We start from the raw sequence: 16,036 nt of genomic DNA, 5'->3' as shown, positions 1-16,036 counted from the left end.
GGGGGAGGGGGGAGGGATAGCATTAGGAGATATACCTAATGTAAATGATGAGTTAATGGATGCAGCACACCAACATGCCACATGTATACATATGTAACAAACCTGCAGGTTGTGCACATGTACCCTAGAACTTAAAGTATAATTAAAAAAACAAAGCAAAACAAAACAATAAAACTGTGGGAGACAGTACATTTAAGAGCTCAGTAGTTATAATTGTTATTATTGTGATTAACTTAGTGTAAATAAAATCCAAAAGGTAGAAAAAACAAAAACAAAAACTGCTGCTGTGATATACCTAAGATCTGTAGAGTCAACATACTACACTCTTTGTATTCTTAGTACTACACAGTTGACCCTGAACACCTTAGATCTAAGCCACATTAGTCCACTTATATGTGGATTGTTTTCAATTGAACATGGATCAAAAACGCAGTATTTGCAGGATGCAAAACCTACATGACCAAGAACTGCCTTTTTCTGTATCTGTGGGTTCTACAGCTCCAACTGTGAGACTTGAGCATGCACAGATTTTGGTGTTTGTCCAAATACCAGTCGCCTGCAGATAACCTAGGGGCAACTGTAAATGGATAACAATGCTTAGAATAATGACCTTGAATCAATATTCAGTGTATGAAACTTAGTGAAGTGGGAAATTGAACTAGAAACATTTAGAAACATTTTCTTTTTTGATGGTGTTTTGCTGTTGCCCAGGCTGGAGTGCAGTGGCACAGTCTCGGCTCACTGCAACCTCCGCCTCCTAGGTTCAAGCAATTCTCCTGCCTTGGCCTCCCAAGTAGCTGGGATTACAGGCGCCCACCACCATGCTCAGCTAATTTTTGTATTTTCAGTAGAGACAGAGTTTCACCAATTGGCCAGGCTGGTCTCAAACTTCTGACTTCAGGTGATCTGCCCGCCTCGGCCTCCCAAAGTGTTGGGATTACAGGTGTGAGCCCTCGTGCCTGGCCTGAAACATTTTCAAAAGAAGAAAATATTTCTGGCCAAATGTTAGCTTGTCAATATTTTCTCAACTGTTCTGATCGTGTCACCTCATGTGCCTCTTAAGCTACCCGACCCCTCCCTTAAAGTTTTTGATAAAGGGATCGGGGAATCCTGTTTTAACATGATAGTCCTAGATAATTTTAAAGATCAAGCTAGATTGGGGACTGTTCTTTTAGGTAGAAAAAAGATTTATCAACTAATAAAGCAGGTTTCTTTCCTGAAGCACTTTATATGGTAAATGGTAAATTGTATTATGCATTGTGGGGAATGAGAGTTAAAAAAAAATGTATGTATCAAGTAATATTTCCTAAACTTAACTATGGAATGTTCCGTTAAACACATTTTCTGATGATGTTTCACAGACAGCACACTGGGAAACAATTACAACTCCCTCACCATAAATTCTGATTAAAGGAGGGTTTCCTTCCCTTTCACATTTTAGCAGAATAGCTATGTAAACCCAAAAGTATTTGAGACAGATCGCCTTCAGTTTAGAAGTTTATTTTGCCAAGATTAAGGACAATGACGGGGATTAAAGAAACATGGCATCACACAAGCAGTTTATAGTCTATGCTTTTCTCCAAAGATGATTTTGAGGGCATCAGTATTTAAAGGGGAAAAGCAGGCTGAAGGGGAAAGAGGATAGGGTATTACTGAATCCACATGTTGCAAGAGAAAAGGAGCAGGTAGGGGAATAGTCAGTTACGTATTCCTCTGGAGCTCAGTAAATCAACACTTTACCTAGATAAGGTGAACAATAGAGTAGCAACCTGTGGAGATACTTAACGTTTATTCTGTAGCTATCTACTCAGGAACAAAAGGAAAAGCAGCTTTCAGCTTAATATTTTTCCTTTTGACATAGTGAGTTGGAGTCCCAAGTTTTTGTTTTCCTTTCACAGCTACTTGGCTTTCGAGTGGCCCTGCAGTGGAGGAACGGGGTGAGTACGCATCATGACTCACATAGGGTGAGTCCATCTGGGTCTGCACACTCATGTGTGCAGATGACTCCAGGCCAGTCCTGCGCACAGAGTTTGCCTGTCCTCCTGCGCCAGGGACAGGGTGCCTCTGAGACCCTTTCAGTTTAGGTTTGTGGGAAGAGCTTTCCTCAAAAAGTGCTTATGTGGGCTTCTGAGGCAGCAGGTCTGCCCTCTGAGAATTCTATTGGCTCCTCAAGTGATGCCTTGGTGGGGTTATCTAATTTCTGCCAGAGGGCCACACCCACGTTTGCCTCAGGAAGTTCCTGCCAGTGCTCAGGTGACTGATGAGTTCCTTTTGGGCACCACTTCAGCTAACGACAGTCATCTCTAGGAACTCAGATTAATACACAACGTCAAATCCACAGCCTTTGTTCCCACCACATGGATTGAGTTTATCTGTATTTTATAGTGATTATGGCAGAAAGATAGTAGCAGAGATCCAGGTACATGGCAGCTGTTGACAGATTGAGAATTGGTAGTGGCTCATAATCTGGTTACTTGTGTCTTTCATTATTGTAATTTGATACTGTTAAATCTCAAATACAGCAATATGTGAATTCAGATTATCTTACTCTTACTGTTTATTCTTTTTAGCCCTAATTTGTGAAAAGTGATTAGCCCAGAGCAGGGAGATGTGAGTGATCTCCCTCCCTCCCCCTTTGTCAGCAACTGGATTGTTTGTACATTGTTTGTATTTCCAACTCCTGTGGTACTCCTGTACTAAATGGGTGACTCAGATAAATGAAGTTAGTTCAGTGATTGTGATCCTGTCATTCTGTGTGACCACTTTAGTTTTTATTTGTGTTTAAAATTAAAAACTAAACCTAAGGTGTAATATCATTTGGTACCTGCAAAGTTTAGTTAGTACGTGGAATGCTTGTCCACAGTTTTCCAAAGTGGTTATGCCAGTGTATACTCCCAGCAGCAAAGGTGAGAATATTCTAGTTGCCCCATATTGTTATCAATACCTGGTATTTCTTTAAAACATGTGAAATTGAGTTTCACTGCGATCTTCCTAGTATTAGATAATAAAGTTTTAAAACCCAGCTGCCCTTTGCAGTGTGTGTCATCAGAACCATACAGTCTTGGGGTGCCTTCCGTAAATGAGAACTTTGCGATCTCCTCTTCCATGAATTAGATATTTAGTTATTTTGGTGGAGAGTGATACCGGCCTTTTGCTCAGTCTCTTGAAAGAGAAAAGGTCAGCATCATCTTGTGGATTTCATTGAGCACGAAAACAGAATTTACCATAAGCATGTGTGAGCTCTGAATGTCACTACATACCTGCCCCAGCGTTTCTCATATTTTAAGTGTCTTGCTCCTTTGTCTTTGATTCCCCCCCCGCCCCGCCCCCCAGCAATCCGATTGAAATGGGAAACAGAAGGATAGGAAATGGGTGCGCTTTTGGACCTCTGGATATGCAATTTCATTAGATTTAGCCAAAAATTTGTGTCACGTTCCTGTAGAAGAGAGCTAGTGACCTGGGGATGCTTAACTTGGGGCCGGCTGGTTGAGAAGTCGTACATTACATTCTGTGAATTTATCTTTTTAAAATCTTTGTATTCATGTCAGAGTCTGTGGAACCTTTTATATACTTAGCTCCCATTAACCTTGGTGCTAGAGAAAAGGCAGGTCTGGAGTGGAAAGGATTTCCTGGTAAAGCATGGCAGCTTTTCTCGTCCTGCAGGTCTCACTTAAGAGAGCTATGCATCCTGGTTCTTAGAAGATGAAGGTGAGGAAGGGGCCTCTGATATCCAAAGTTAGACTTGATTGTTCTTTGGTAGTGAATGAGTCTAGGAGAATGAATACTAGGTAGTATTCATGGTTTGGGGCTTTAAAGTTTATTGTATATAGGCAGTATCCCATTATGTCAGTTTCCGTCATAAAAATATGATACTTATTGGCTTTTACAATATGAGAATGCAGGTTTCGCTAAACTGATGACTTAAATGGACTTGGAGTCCACTGGTGCTGACTTGTGTGAGCACATCTTGCAATGTACGGCCTTCCAATATTGACAGAGTTGAAGGAAACCTGGAGGTTTTCTGGGAACTAATCTTCAAATGAGGCATTTACAATATATTGTTACTTTTGTAGGATTGATTCTGTGTGGAAAGTGCATTCTTTAGATATGTCAAGATTCCTTCTTTGATTTTTAATAATGAAGGTCTTTAGTAAAACCTGTTTTTTGTTTGTTGTTTGGTTTTTATGGAGGGATGGAGGGCGGTGCAATTCTCTGAAAGCGTTGGTAGTGAAAAGCTGGCAGTGGCCCAAACTGCAGTGCTGCCTTTGTGCACGTTCACATTCTTCAGTGAACACCAGCGGGCCCTTCAGTGATTTCCTGCTGTTGGGCCAAAACATAGCTAGTACTAAATTTTATGCTCCCCTGAGCTGCCAACATATACTACACTACTGAGAGGAATTCCACTGTCCTTTTATTCTAGAGGTAAATCTATTCTGAACTTTTATGGGAGAGAAATGAGACTGACTTAAAAAATACACAGAAAAAAATCTCCCACTCCTCTTTGATTAACTTATGAACAAAGGAAAACAAAACTTATTATTGATTGCTTTAAAAAAGTTACTGCTAGTGAGATAGTCCTTTTCTTCCTCAGGATGCTGAGTTCCTTCCCCTCTGTAGCTTGCTGAGGGGTTGCGGGAGCTCCCCTAAGAATGTCTGGTGATGATGGTGGTTCTGAGGCTTGAGGGTTCTGCCCCTTCTGGATTGAAATGCAAAGGAGGCTGCTTCACAGCTGGACAGCAGTGAGCTCTGGGCCACCATGAGACTGCCTGCTCCGTGTTCTATGTGGGGCAGATGTGGGAGAAGGATGGTGGGAAGAATGGCTTCCAAACTGTTGATTGATCAGATATGCAAGGGAGGATGCCAGGGGATAATGCCAAGAAGAGGTGGGTAAAGAAAGGAAAGGAATCCACAGAAGGGAGGAGGGGAGTGCAGGTGTGCATGTGTTCTGAAAAGTGCTCATACACATACAGTTTGCTTGTTATTTAAAAACTTACTGTGGGAAGTTTTCTATATGTATTTTATAAGGCAAGTTAAATGTTTGGGTTTTGTATAAATAAATTTAGTAGTTAATGTGTAGCATGTAGAATTAAGCATTTTCTTCCTGAGTGAGCTCACTGCCAGGATCCACGTAGGAATATTTAAAATCACAGATCATTGGTGGATTCTGAACACAGCTGTAGGATTCCATACTGAAGCACAGCTTTCCTGAAAATAGCCAAATTAGGTGTGGCCCTTCCCCTCTGGCCTTAGTCCTGCTGAGGCTGTGTTCCTCTGAGTCATCTCAAGTAAGTGAACAAATGCTGCGCCAGTGTCCAGGAGGAAGCAGCCCCTTTGTGTGTTTTCGTGTTCCTTTAGCATTTCAGAATGTGGCCTGACAGGTAACTGTGGGGCTATTTTTGACTCATAAAGAGAATTCTAGAGGAGGAGATGCTCTGGCCCCCGGCTGGGGGTGGGCTGTCTTCTGTAGCTTTTCCTGGTATCGCATTTAAATGTTGTGCTCCATGGTAGGCTGTATTTGTAGTGTCTCAGTTGACAAAAACTGAAGCAAAATAGATTGAGAGCAGACATCTCAGAAGGCCCAGATGAACACTCATGTATATGGCACAGAAGTGCTAGGTGGCACTGCAGTTTCTGTATGAATAGTTATGGCCTTGTATTGGTGAGTAGTTTTTCTCCCACATCATAGCTCTGTTGACTGGCAAGTCTATGAAAGATGTTCTGGGAGCAGGCACTGGAAACTTAGTGTCACATGATGGATATATACCACTTGACATTTGCATTTTTGCACCAAGCTTTAGGTTTAATGAGCTTCCTCTCCTTGTTGGGTGTGGCTGATGGAAGCATTGGTAGGAATGAGTATTCTCTTTTGACATATAAATAATTGCATTTTCCAACGGAAAGGCTCTGTGTTCATTTTCTGTTGCTGCCACAGCAAATTACTATACATTTTCTGGCTTAAAACAATACAAATGTGTTATCTTACACTTCTCTAGTTTAGAAGTCTGACCTGGGTATCACTAGGCTAAAATCAAAGTGCTGGCAGCACTGCGGTCCTCTGGAGGCTCTCAGGGAAAATCTGTTTCCTTGCCTTTTCCAGTGTCTAGAGGTTGCCTATGTTCCTTGACTTACGGCCCCCTCTGTTTCCAAAGCCAGTGGCCTCGCATGTCTGGAGTATACTTCTGTCAGCACATCTCTTTATCTTCTGCCTTCTTCTTCCCCTTTTAGGGAGATTACTTTAGGCTTACCCAGATAATCCCAGGAACATCCGTTTTAAAGTCAGTGGATTAGCAACTTTAATTCCATCTGCAGCCTTAATTCCCCTTTGCCATGTAAGGTTGCAGGTTCCAGGGATTAGGGGGTGTACATCTTTGGGGACATTATTCTGCCTACCATAAGCATTTTCTGTGTTTCCTTAGAACTCTCATCTGTATCAGGTTATATTAGAAGTTGTCTGTTTATATATATTTTACTGCTGCTGCTACTACTACTACTGCTGCTGCTGCTACTACTACTGCTACTACATTTTACAGACTTCTCAAGGTCAGGCACTGTTTGTTTCGTATTTGAATCCTGGCATTACCACAGCCCCTGGTGTACATATAATGGTGCTTAGTAAGTGTTTGCTGAGCTAAAGGGAACTCTTTCAACTCCCTGATTTTACATATGAACAAACTAAGAAACAGAGAACTGTGCTTTTTTTTTTTTTTTGAGATGGAGTCTAGCTGTGTCGCCAGGCTGGAGTGCAGTGGCATGATCTCGGCTCGCTGCAACCTCCGCCTTCTGGGTTCAAGTGATTCTTCTGCCTCAGCCTCCCAAGTAGCTGGGATTGCAGGCGCCTGCTACCATGCCCAGCTAATTTTTGTATTTTTAGTAGAGACGGGGTTTTACTGTGTTGGCAAGGCTGGTCTTGAACCCTGACTTCATGATCCGCCCACCTTGGCCTCCCAAAGTGCTGGGATTACAAGCATGAACCACCATACCTGGCTGAGAATTGTGACTCTTAAAGTAGTGAGAACTCAAAAACCCTTTTATCTTGACTTCCATAAAACTGTGAAATGCCAAGCTCAAATCTTCATGCTTGGAAGAAAACTTGGGTATGCAATAAGAATGTGTTGTTGTTGCCTTCTCTCATAAAGGCATCGTCTGATACTGGTCATGAGCATAGAGCAAAATGAACAAAGTGAATTATTGCCTGTGTATCTGAAGACTGCTCTCTGCTAAACAGAGTATCACTTAGTCATAAATCAGCTCAGTGTTTACTTAATGGAAAATGAGGAAGATCTCCTACCAAGCATTCATTGGCTTGATTTTAAGGATTATACTCTCAAAATGTGAGAACTATCAGATTATGTTTGTACAAAATATAGCATACAAATTAAATCAGTACGGTAGCATAATTTGAAAACCATGCACTTGTGGCTGAGTATAGATAAATTCTTGTCAATTAATTTTGACCTTGTCTGAATGCCTTGCAATGATTAATTAGTAGGAAGCAAACCTAGGATGGCAAAACACCCCAAAATAGTTGCCCAGGATGCCTGGTGTGCCAGCAGACGGTATTTCCCCCCCAGGATCAGGATACTGAGGAAACCCATGTTCTTCTGCAAGATTGGCACACATTCAGGTGGTTTTAAAATAGAGCTGTTTATCTGTTGTGTTTATTTTGGTATTTGAAATTTTGTATATCAAAGCTAACCCTAAAAAAAACAACAGATTTTCTTAACTTTTTATTTAAATACTGGCTGCTTTGAGGATGTGCTTACAGATTTGGTTTTGGTGTGAACCAATGACTGACAGTTGTCACCTGATAAAAGCGCTCCTTTACCTCTCCCTTACTTCAGTGTCTCGGAACTTTCTGGGCCTTAGAGTTGCAGTCTCATTTCCCTCTGCTTCCCAGCCTATGTGCAGGGCAGGCCTCTTCTTCCCTCAGTCCCAGCTCGGCACACCCGCTGCCAAAGATGCCTTTGTAGTTGGCAATATGGCATAGGGCGGTGGTTTTCAAACTGTTGTTTAGTTTTGGGAGTCATGGAACTCGTGTATTATTATTATTATTATTTTTAATGACATGTAATTAAGATGCATAACATGAATTAAAGTGGAACTGCTGAGGTTGAAGATGAGTGGTAACCCAGGGCCCTGCTGAGCTGGGGCCTGAGGCCAAGTATACAGGAATCCCTCTGGGAACACAGAATTCAGTTGAAATAGTCTTAAAGTAGAAAGAGCACAGATTCCATCACTTACTGGATGGATGAGGTGTGTGACTTTGAGCAAGTTACTGTTAGAAATGCTTGTTCCCCAGTGCCACAAAGAAATAGCACTCAAACATAAATTTAATTCTCTCAGCAAGGCAATTTTTACTTTCTGCAGAAAGGGTGCTCGTTGCAGATGGAACAATGGCGAGAGCACACCTGAACAGGGGAGGGGCAGGGATTCTTATTCCTGTTGCAGGTAGCCCCTGCTACTGTGTTGTTCCCCTATTGGCTAGGGTTGGACCGCACAGTCTAAGCTAATTCTGATTGGCTATTTTAAAGAGATCAGGGGTATGAGCCAGAGTGGCAGGGTGAGTAGTTTGGTGGGAAGAACAGTTAGGAACAGGTAACTAAAGGTGACTTACGTCAGAGCAGGTGACCAAGGGTGACTCAGGTCAAAGTGGATGACCGGAATTAGGATGGAGCAGATGACCAGGGGAACAGATGTGAACTACTGATTAGGACTGGTGGGAAAGTTGTTTAGTGAAACTAGAAGCAAGTGGGCAATGAGAACCAGGAAGTTAAACTTTAAAATGGAGAATCAAAGAATAAGAGAGCTGAACCTACTGACATACTGATTCTTTGAAGAGAAACTTGGGGTTCACCATATTTAACATTACCCTAGTTTTTAGTTTTCTCATCTTTAACATGGGAATGATAGTACTTGCCTTACTGGATGGCGGCAAAGATAGATGAGCTCGTGCTTGGGAGGAGCCTGGGATCAGGCAGGTTCTCAGTCAATGGTAGCCATAACTGTCGCTTTGTGATTCTTCTCTCTGCCCCCTCCTCCGCCTTCCTGTTGTCCCCCTTCTACTTCCACCCCTGCTACCAGTCCTCCTCTTGTTCCCTCTTCCTTCTGTTTTTATCCGCCAGCCTTCATGGCCTGACTAGTGCTGGCCTCACTTCTCCCATGACTGTCTCATTGCGTGTTCCTAGTCACAGGAACCACAGCCTTCTCTAAATTCCTATAACACTTACTATTTGTTCCATTAAAATGTTTTCAAAATGACATTTTATGTCATTATAAAAGGAACACATGTTTGTAAAAGAAATATATGTTTATTGTAGAAAATTTAGAAGATATGTAACTACAAGATCTTTCAAGATAGGAACTCTTTTTATATTTTTTTCCTGCTGCGTAAATATAGTGGGAATCATCCATTTCATACTTAATAGATTAAAAACTATTAGTTTTAAGTCTGTGGTGTTGTATTACCTCATTTGAAAGAGATTTTGATTTTTATGGCAAAGGAGGAAAGAATGTCCTCCATGAAGTCGAGAACATAAAGACCAGAGGAAGGCACTGTTCTGGGTGTTGTGAAGGATGTAGAGGGACCCAGACCAGGTTTCCTGTCCTTCAGGAGCTCATAGTTCAAATAGGACTAAATGCTATTAAAAAAATAATCTAGTTACTGGTACAGAGAGAATGTCCCGTGAACTCATTGAGGATGAGGAGGTCCAGTCCTGCTGGGGTATCTGAGAAAGCTTCGGAGGCATTGGAATTAGAACCAGATCTTGAAGGGAGTAAGGATTTTGACAGATGGCCAGATGGCACTGAGAACATTCTAGTGGTGGGGAAGTGAAGTGTGAGATGTGGTTAGGTGACCCCACTGGCTGAAAGCAGAGGAGAGGGTCGGCTGGGGAGCTGGGCCTCCAATGCCAGGCCAGCCCTCAGAGCTGTACGGCAACTCTGTCACAGCAGAGTTGGGAGTGGAGAAGTGACATGACCAGGTGACAGGACCAGTGGGAAGGTTTGAGAAGGAGCGGCCAGGAGGACTTTAGTTGTGGCCATTACAGAGCCTAGCCTAGATGACAACGACCATCTCCTTGACCAGATGATACTCAGGCTCCTTCGAGTCCTCTTTTTGACCAGGCCTTTTTCTTGGGTCCTGTCTTCAGCCTGCATAGCTTTGCTAAGTCAGTTTAACTACAACCTCCCACTCTTGAGCTCTCCTCCCCTGGCCTGCCTTCAGCAAGAATCCCCCTCCCCTTGCTGTCTCCTGTGAGTTATTTTCCATCCACTGACCCCGCTCACTCTGTGCATTGGTGCTGAGTCCCCAGTTGCCTTGTGTTTTTTGAGTTGAGCTCCGTCTCCTTCTCCTATTAGGATAGTCTTAGCATCTATCACAGTAGTCCTGGGAAAGTCTTCCTCACCATTTTAATAAGCGCCAGAGTAATTTTTTCTTTTACACAGATCTAGTAAAGAGATGCTCCTATAAATATATGATGAATTGAATTGACTTGTGGAGGAAAGATGAGGCAATCAAATAGCAGTGTTTTCTCAAACCTTGCTGCCCTGGGCTTTTTGTTGTCATTGTCCTGAGTGGTGTCCTGAGTGGTGTCCTGTGTCTTTTATTGACTCAGAAATCGTGGCCTGGTTACTATTTGGGAAGGCATATTTGTGAACCAGTGCAAATTGGTGGCGTTTAGTACCCCTGCGTTTCCTTTTTAAATTCACCTTCCACTTTCCCTTCCACCCTGTTGTAGGGACACCTGCCTTACTCACAGGTTGCTCCTGGAGACTTTGTGTAAAGGCTGGTGTTGACCTGAAGGCCTCGTGCAGCTCGTTTTGCCTCCCTTGTGTTTTTCTTACGTCTTTTCCCTTCCCTGGCTTCCAGCCATTCTCTGTGAAGAGGCAGCTCACTAGGTGAGCTGTGGCTTTAGAGCTTGTTTGCATTCAGTAGGTTTCCAGGCCATTTTCTCCAGCCTTTTAATGCATGGCAAAGGCATCATTGGATGAGTATCATCAGGAGGGAAAGGGCAGATGGCAGTATGTGGACTGTTAAAGAAAGCAGTGTGTGGGCACGGTGGCACGCACCTGTAGTTCTAGCTACTCCAGAGGATTGCTTGGAGCCAGGAGTTTGAGACCAGCCTGGCAACATAGCAAGACCCTGTCTAAGAAAAACAAAAAGGTTTACAAATCTAGGCTTTTAATCTGTATAAAAGAAAAAAGAAAATGAAATAACAGCAAAAAAGAATGCAGTTTGTCCAGAGACAGGGATGTGACTGGACAGCAGGAGTGAGTTGAGCCTTTCTTTGCCAGCGTTTGGTTCAGTTCACTCCAGTGCTTTGTGCAACTCATGTTTCCCCTCCTGTTTCCTGCTGGGAAACAGCCTTCTCCAAGAGGTGTGGAGCTGTGGCTAGAAATGGCCTTATGGCTGTGGTAATCCCCAAGTCTACCTCATAGAGACCATCTGGCTATTTTCTGATTTCTCCACTCCTAATTTAAAGCTTTAGTTAATTGCCTGCACTTTGAGAAGCTTGGTGGAGATAACTTATAAGCATAGGTTAATAGTGAAAATGCTGAAATACAAGAACTGCCCAAACTGCCTTGATTCAATTAACATGTGCATTTTTCTTTAAAAGAATTTCACACTGTGAAAAGCCTAGTAATTGTGATTTAAATTGTTTAATAAAAGCGTTCATTTGATTGCAGACTTGAGTAACTCACATTTGTTTAAAAGACTCATGATGGGGATAAGGGGGGTTAGGTTGATTTGCTTAAGATCCCATATGAAGTTGAAGTGTATGGGTCACATGGCTTCAGGGCATTGTTTGGATCGGTCAGGGGGGCAGGGTGGCACTTCATGGCTTTCACACTGAGTTGGTTTTCAGCCAGACCGGTCTTTTGGTATGCTGTCGCATAGACACTTGTTAATATTTAAAGTATCTCTGACCTCTTGTGCCTTTTAGTTCAAGATTTTTGTTTGTTTTGTTTTTAGGGCATGTTTTTCATTCCTTACTTAGCCTCTGTTTTGAAGGGCCTTGGTGACCACACCATATTCTCCTGTTTAGGTAACCCCAGTGGCTGAAAGCAGAGGAGAAAATGTTTCATCACGGGCCCTCACCTTCTGAACACTGTGAGTCTGTGCCTTGGAAAATTAAATGCGAGTATTGTAAAACTCACTGAGGGCTTCTCTTTGGAAACTTCACATTCATTCTCCACATGTTCTTCCCTCCCTCCCAGCCCCAATAGGAATTAAAAATTGGGAGTTGAAGAAGAAAACTAGAAGTATTATGTAGCAGCCTTGTTTGCTTTAATAAAGTAATAGTTCTATTTTATCCTCCTCACTTTGCTGTGTAGTGTGCTCCCTTAAAGGTGACTCAGACAGTTGACTGTCTCAGTCTTCTCCCTGTGGTCCCACTACCCGGGCTCCTAACAGTTAAAAAGTTTTTACCAGAAAGTGATGGGTAATAGTACTGGCTTCCTGAGGAAAAGCTATGTGTTGTTGCATTGTTAGAGAAAAAAACCAGAGCTGGATAGTAGTTAAGGTGGTGAAAATGGATTTTACTCAGGAAAACTATTGCAATAGGGGAGGAGAGATCCCGGAATAAAACCAGGCTCAGTGCCAAGTGCAGCGTGGGCCACTGGGAATTCCGAGCCAAGGAGCAGTGTGAGAGTCATTGTATGGAAATTACTGGAGGAAACCTCAGGGGTCAGCGGGATTCTAGCTTCATTGACCCCGTGAGGATTCTTGCTGAGGGCAAGCCAGGAGAATCAGACATCACCTGGGGGGTTTTGGGGGACAGTGGAGGACGAGGGACACATCACATATCAACGGTGATCAGATGTTGAGGAGGGGGCAATTCAGCTAAACTGACTTAGCAGGGCTCTTGCCAAAGTTAGGCGATGCAAAGAAGGATATGGAAGACCAAAGGTGGCGGTCCATTTTGGAAGAGCCTTAAGAGCGGTCCGACTAAAGTTGGTCAGAGAGAGACGCTGTCAGCGCCTGGTTGTGTGTTACTTTTAGGTCCTGTGCACTGTCTTTTTTCAGTTGAAAGGACAAACCCTCACCTTCAGCTGTTCTGGGTGCATCTCTGAGGCTGGGTTTAGGGCTGGGCCTCTCCATTAGCTCCTGGGGATGGGGGCAGCACTCACCCTTTGCGGAGGTTTTGCAGCACCCCCAGCTGGCCCAGTGTGTGGGTGTTGTGGGGTGCATAGGGCCCCTGAGAGAGACTTTGGGTCTGTCTCAGTGTGCGTGTTACTGTGTTGTGCTATGGTGGCTTCCTCTGTTTGCCTCTGTGAATGGTGGGCTCCAGAGGGCTGGGATCCTGACTGGCTCTTTCATCCTCTCATCTCCAGCATGGCGTTTTGCACATAGCATGTGCTTGATATGTAGTGTGTGAAGCAGTGAAGGTTGTTTGTGAAAACTGGCCTCGGTTCTTTATACTCATGGTGATAGGATCGGGGGATCACAGTTCAGAAACTAGTGGAGAGAGCCTGGAATATGGAAAGCTATAATTATTTTAAAAGCTTTCTCTCAACAGGTCATTTCATTCTCACACCTTCCCAAAGCATTCACCAGACAGGCCAACTGGAGTTTCACCTCCCCATTTGCTCTGCTCCCCACCCCATTGCTGAGTTGTAAGAGGCAGGTGCCGCAAGAAGGTGGAGTGGTGGGCAGCCAGCCTTAGTATCTGCAAATTGCAGAATGAGCCCTCCTTCTTGGCCCTCCGTAATTGAATGTTATACCACCTTTCTGGTACCGTTAATGGGCCAGAGTGCCCCAATGTTCTCACGGACTCTGAAATGAATCATTTCTCTGTTGTGGGTTCTTGCATCTGGCAGGGCCATGGTGGGGAGACAGCGCTCCAGCCATGCCCCAGGGGCTGGTGAGGAGGTCCAGTTAGTTTCACCTAGGCCTCAGGGACACTTCCCATGAGAAAAAAGGATTCCTGCTGGGCCGGGCACTCCTACCTTGCAGCGTGGGAGCAGTCGCTGGAGGTGCTTGAGTTGCTGGGTGCTGTGTCCCAGTGCCCCTGCAGTCCTCTTCCTGCTCTCCCCGTGAAGTTCCCAAGGCAGGATCCGGAGGCCCCAGACTGTTCAGGCAGCCTTGTCTGGCTTGCAGGATTCCTCTAAGCTCTGGGTTTCTAGGATTCCAATTACAAACGGTTATAATCTCACCTCCAGTTGGGTAAGGAAAATTCAAAGTACTGGAGTCAGATCAATTTTTCTGTCTGTTACAATTCTGGGGTCTGGCTCAGAGGGAGCAGATTCTTAGCACTGCTCACTTGGCAACTCCAGGTGCCCCTTGGACCCTACACTTTACTACATAGCCGTCTTCTTCCCAGGGCTGGGGTCCCTCTGCCACTGCTGCATGGACTTTTGTGCAGAACACACACATAAAACAAACTTGGAACTAGTAGGAAACCTTTGTATTCAGAGGAAATGTGGAAATAAAATGCAAGTGTCCAGGAAGTTGTTCTAGTAGGCGGCCCTGTGCAGACAGCAGTGGTGTCTCTAGTGGTTCCTCCCTTCAAACCTACTTACCCCACGTCATTATTTTTAGCACAGTGCCTGAAATCCTTCTACTAAGTTCCCTAACCTTTATAATTATTCAGGAGCAAATATTGTACCTTTGGGATCCTAAGGAGCTAGCTCTTGCTTCTTTCCCCTCTTGTCTCTGGGAGGTAGCTTGTCACAGACCGTACCTTAGAGGTACTCAGATACTTTGGAGGGCAGAATTAGTCACTGATGGGGGCACCATTTCCCTCTTTGGCCCTGGATTGGGGAGGAGGAGTTCTAGGAGGTAGGGGAGAGACACAACATTGGTGGTGGGAGGGAGTAACACTTCTTCTAGGGTCAGGTCAGCCTTGTATGCAGGGCACCAAATGAACCCTGTCCCTGGGACCAAAGACTGAGAACTTGGGCCAGGAGTGGCAGTGCTGGCAGTGCTTGAGTTATGTCTGAACCATCCCAGGAGATTCCAGAATTAGGGAACTCCATCAGAAATGGCCCCAGGTGTGTGTGGGCTGTTGCATCCCTCCTGCCTGGAGACATGTGTGTCCTTTCCCTCTGCCAACCTTCTAGTTTTTCATTTTGATCCTTAGGTGGATTAAAGAGAAGACCTTAAACTGCCAGTTGCTAACCTTGAGTGAGGATTCCCAGAGGAGTAATGGCGCAGTATAGGCAGGACTTCCTCTTCTGGTGATGTGCTTGCTTCCAGGGCCAAGGGAAGGAGAGGTGCAGTGAGACGAGACTCTGTTCTCTGAGCTTTGCTGGAGGAGAAACACCCTCATCCATGTGGAGTGGGCATGGTTAGAGGCAGCAGGGAGGATAGTAGCCGGGCTTCCTCGGGCCTGTGGAGGCTGAGAGCAAAGCCACGTGATCAAGGAGCATGACTGGGAAGCCAGTGGAGGTCCCCTCTGCTGCATGAGAGCCACCTCCTGGATCCTAGGGCCCCGGCTATGGGCAGAGCTGGCCCTCTGTTCTCTGCAGTGAGTATAGGGATGGATGTGATTGTGATCCTCTCAGAGGACTGATGCATTTTGCCAGAGACGTAGAAGTGGCTCAAAAGCCAGCAAGGTCCTTGGTGGACATGATATAGATACAGGTTGTGTTCCTCGGAAGCATGTGTCCGTTTGCATGGCGGAGATTCGGAACTGCAACCTGTGCTAATCCTCTTGGGTCCTTTTGTTGTGGCCATGGAGCCCCATGATTTGGTCACTACTTGGGGTCATTTATGTGTCTGACTGATCCAGTTCCTGTGTTTTGACTGCTGGGACCAACAGCTGTGTGTGATTAGGGCATTGCTAAGTTCCCGGTGGTTGAAATCTTTTTCTATATGGTTCTCTAGATGTCATTGTGTAATTCAAACTCCTAAGGCTGTAAGTTTTGCTAACTGCTCTTGAAGTGGTGCTTTCCTTGCGTTTTACAAAATGCACAGTAGTTTTTGTCTAAAAGCAAAACAAAAATCGGAAAGTGACCAAGTAAATTTGCAGATAAAATACCCTTATATGTTTCTTCCTTTAAAATCACTGAAAATATGCTCAATTTTTATTTAGTT

The 16,036-nt window shown here is 44.2% G+C and overlaps 1 protein-coding gene across 5 annotated transcripts in view; it reads left to right on the top strand.

The window, feature by feature from the left end:
- CCNY (cyclin Y) overlaps positions 1–16,036 on the top strand; it is a 305,165-nt gene that overhangs the window by 131,437 nt on the left and 157,692 nt on the right. Inside the window, exon 2 of one of the 5 annotated variants that reach the window (XM_025396335.1) lies at positions 12,045–12,109. The exons of the other annotated variants lie outside the window; for them this stretch is intronic. Within the exon in view, the coding sequence (XP_025252120.1) occupies positions 12,076–12,109 (34 nt within the window). The 5' untranslated portion in view covers positions 12,045–12,075. The remainder of the gene's footprint in view (positions 1–12,044; positions 12,110–16,036) is intronic. 5 annotated transcript variants of the gene reach the window in all.

The sequence above is a fragment of the Theropithecus gelada genome, chromosome 9 (assembly GCF_003255815.1).
Source record: "Theropithecus gelada isolate Dixy chromosome 9, Tgel_1.0, whole genome shotgun sequence".
NCBI lineage: Eukaryota > Metazoa > Chordata > Mammalia > Primates > Cercopithecidae > Theropithecus > Theropithecus gelada.
The sequence above is the reverse complement of the archived record's forward strand: the minus strand, read 5'-3'. Positions and strand labels throughout refer to the sequence as shown.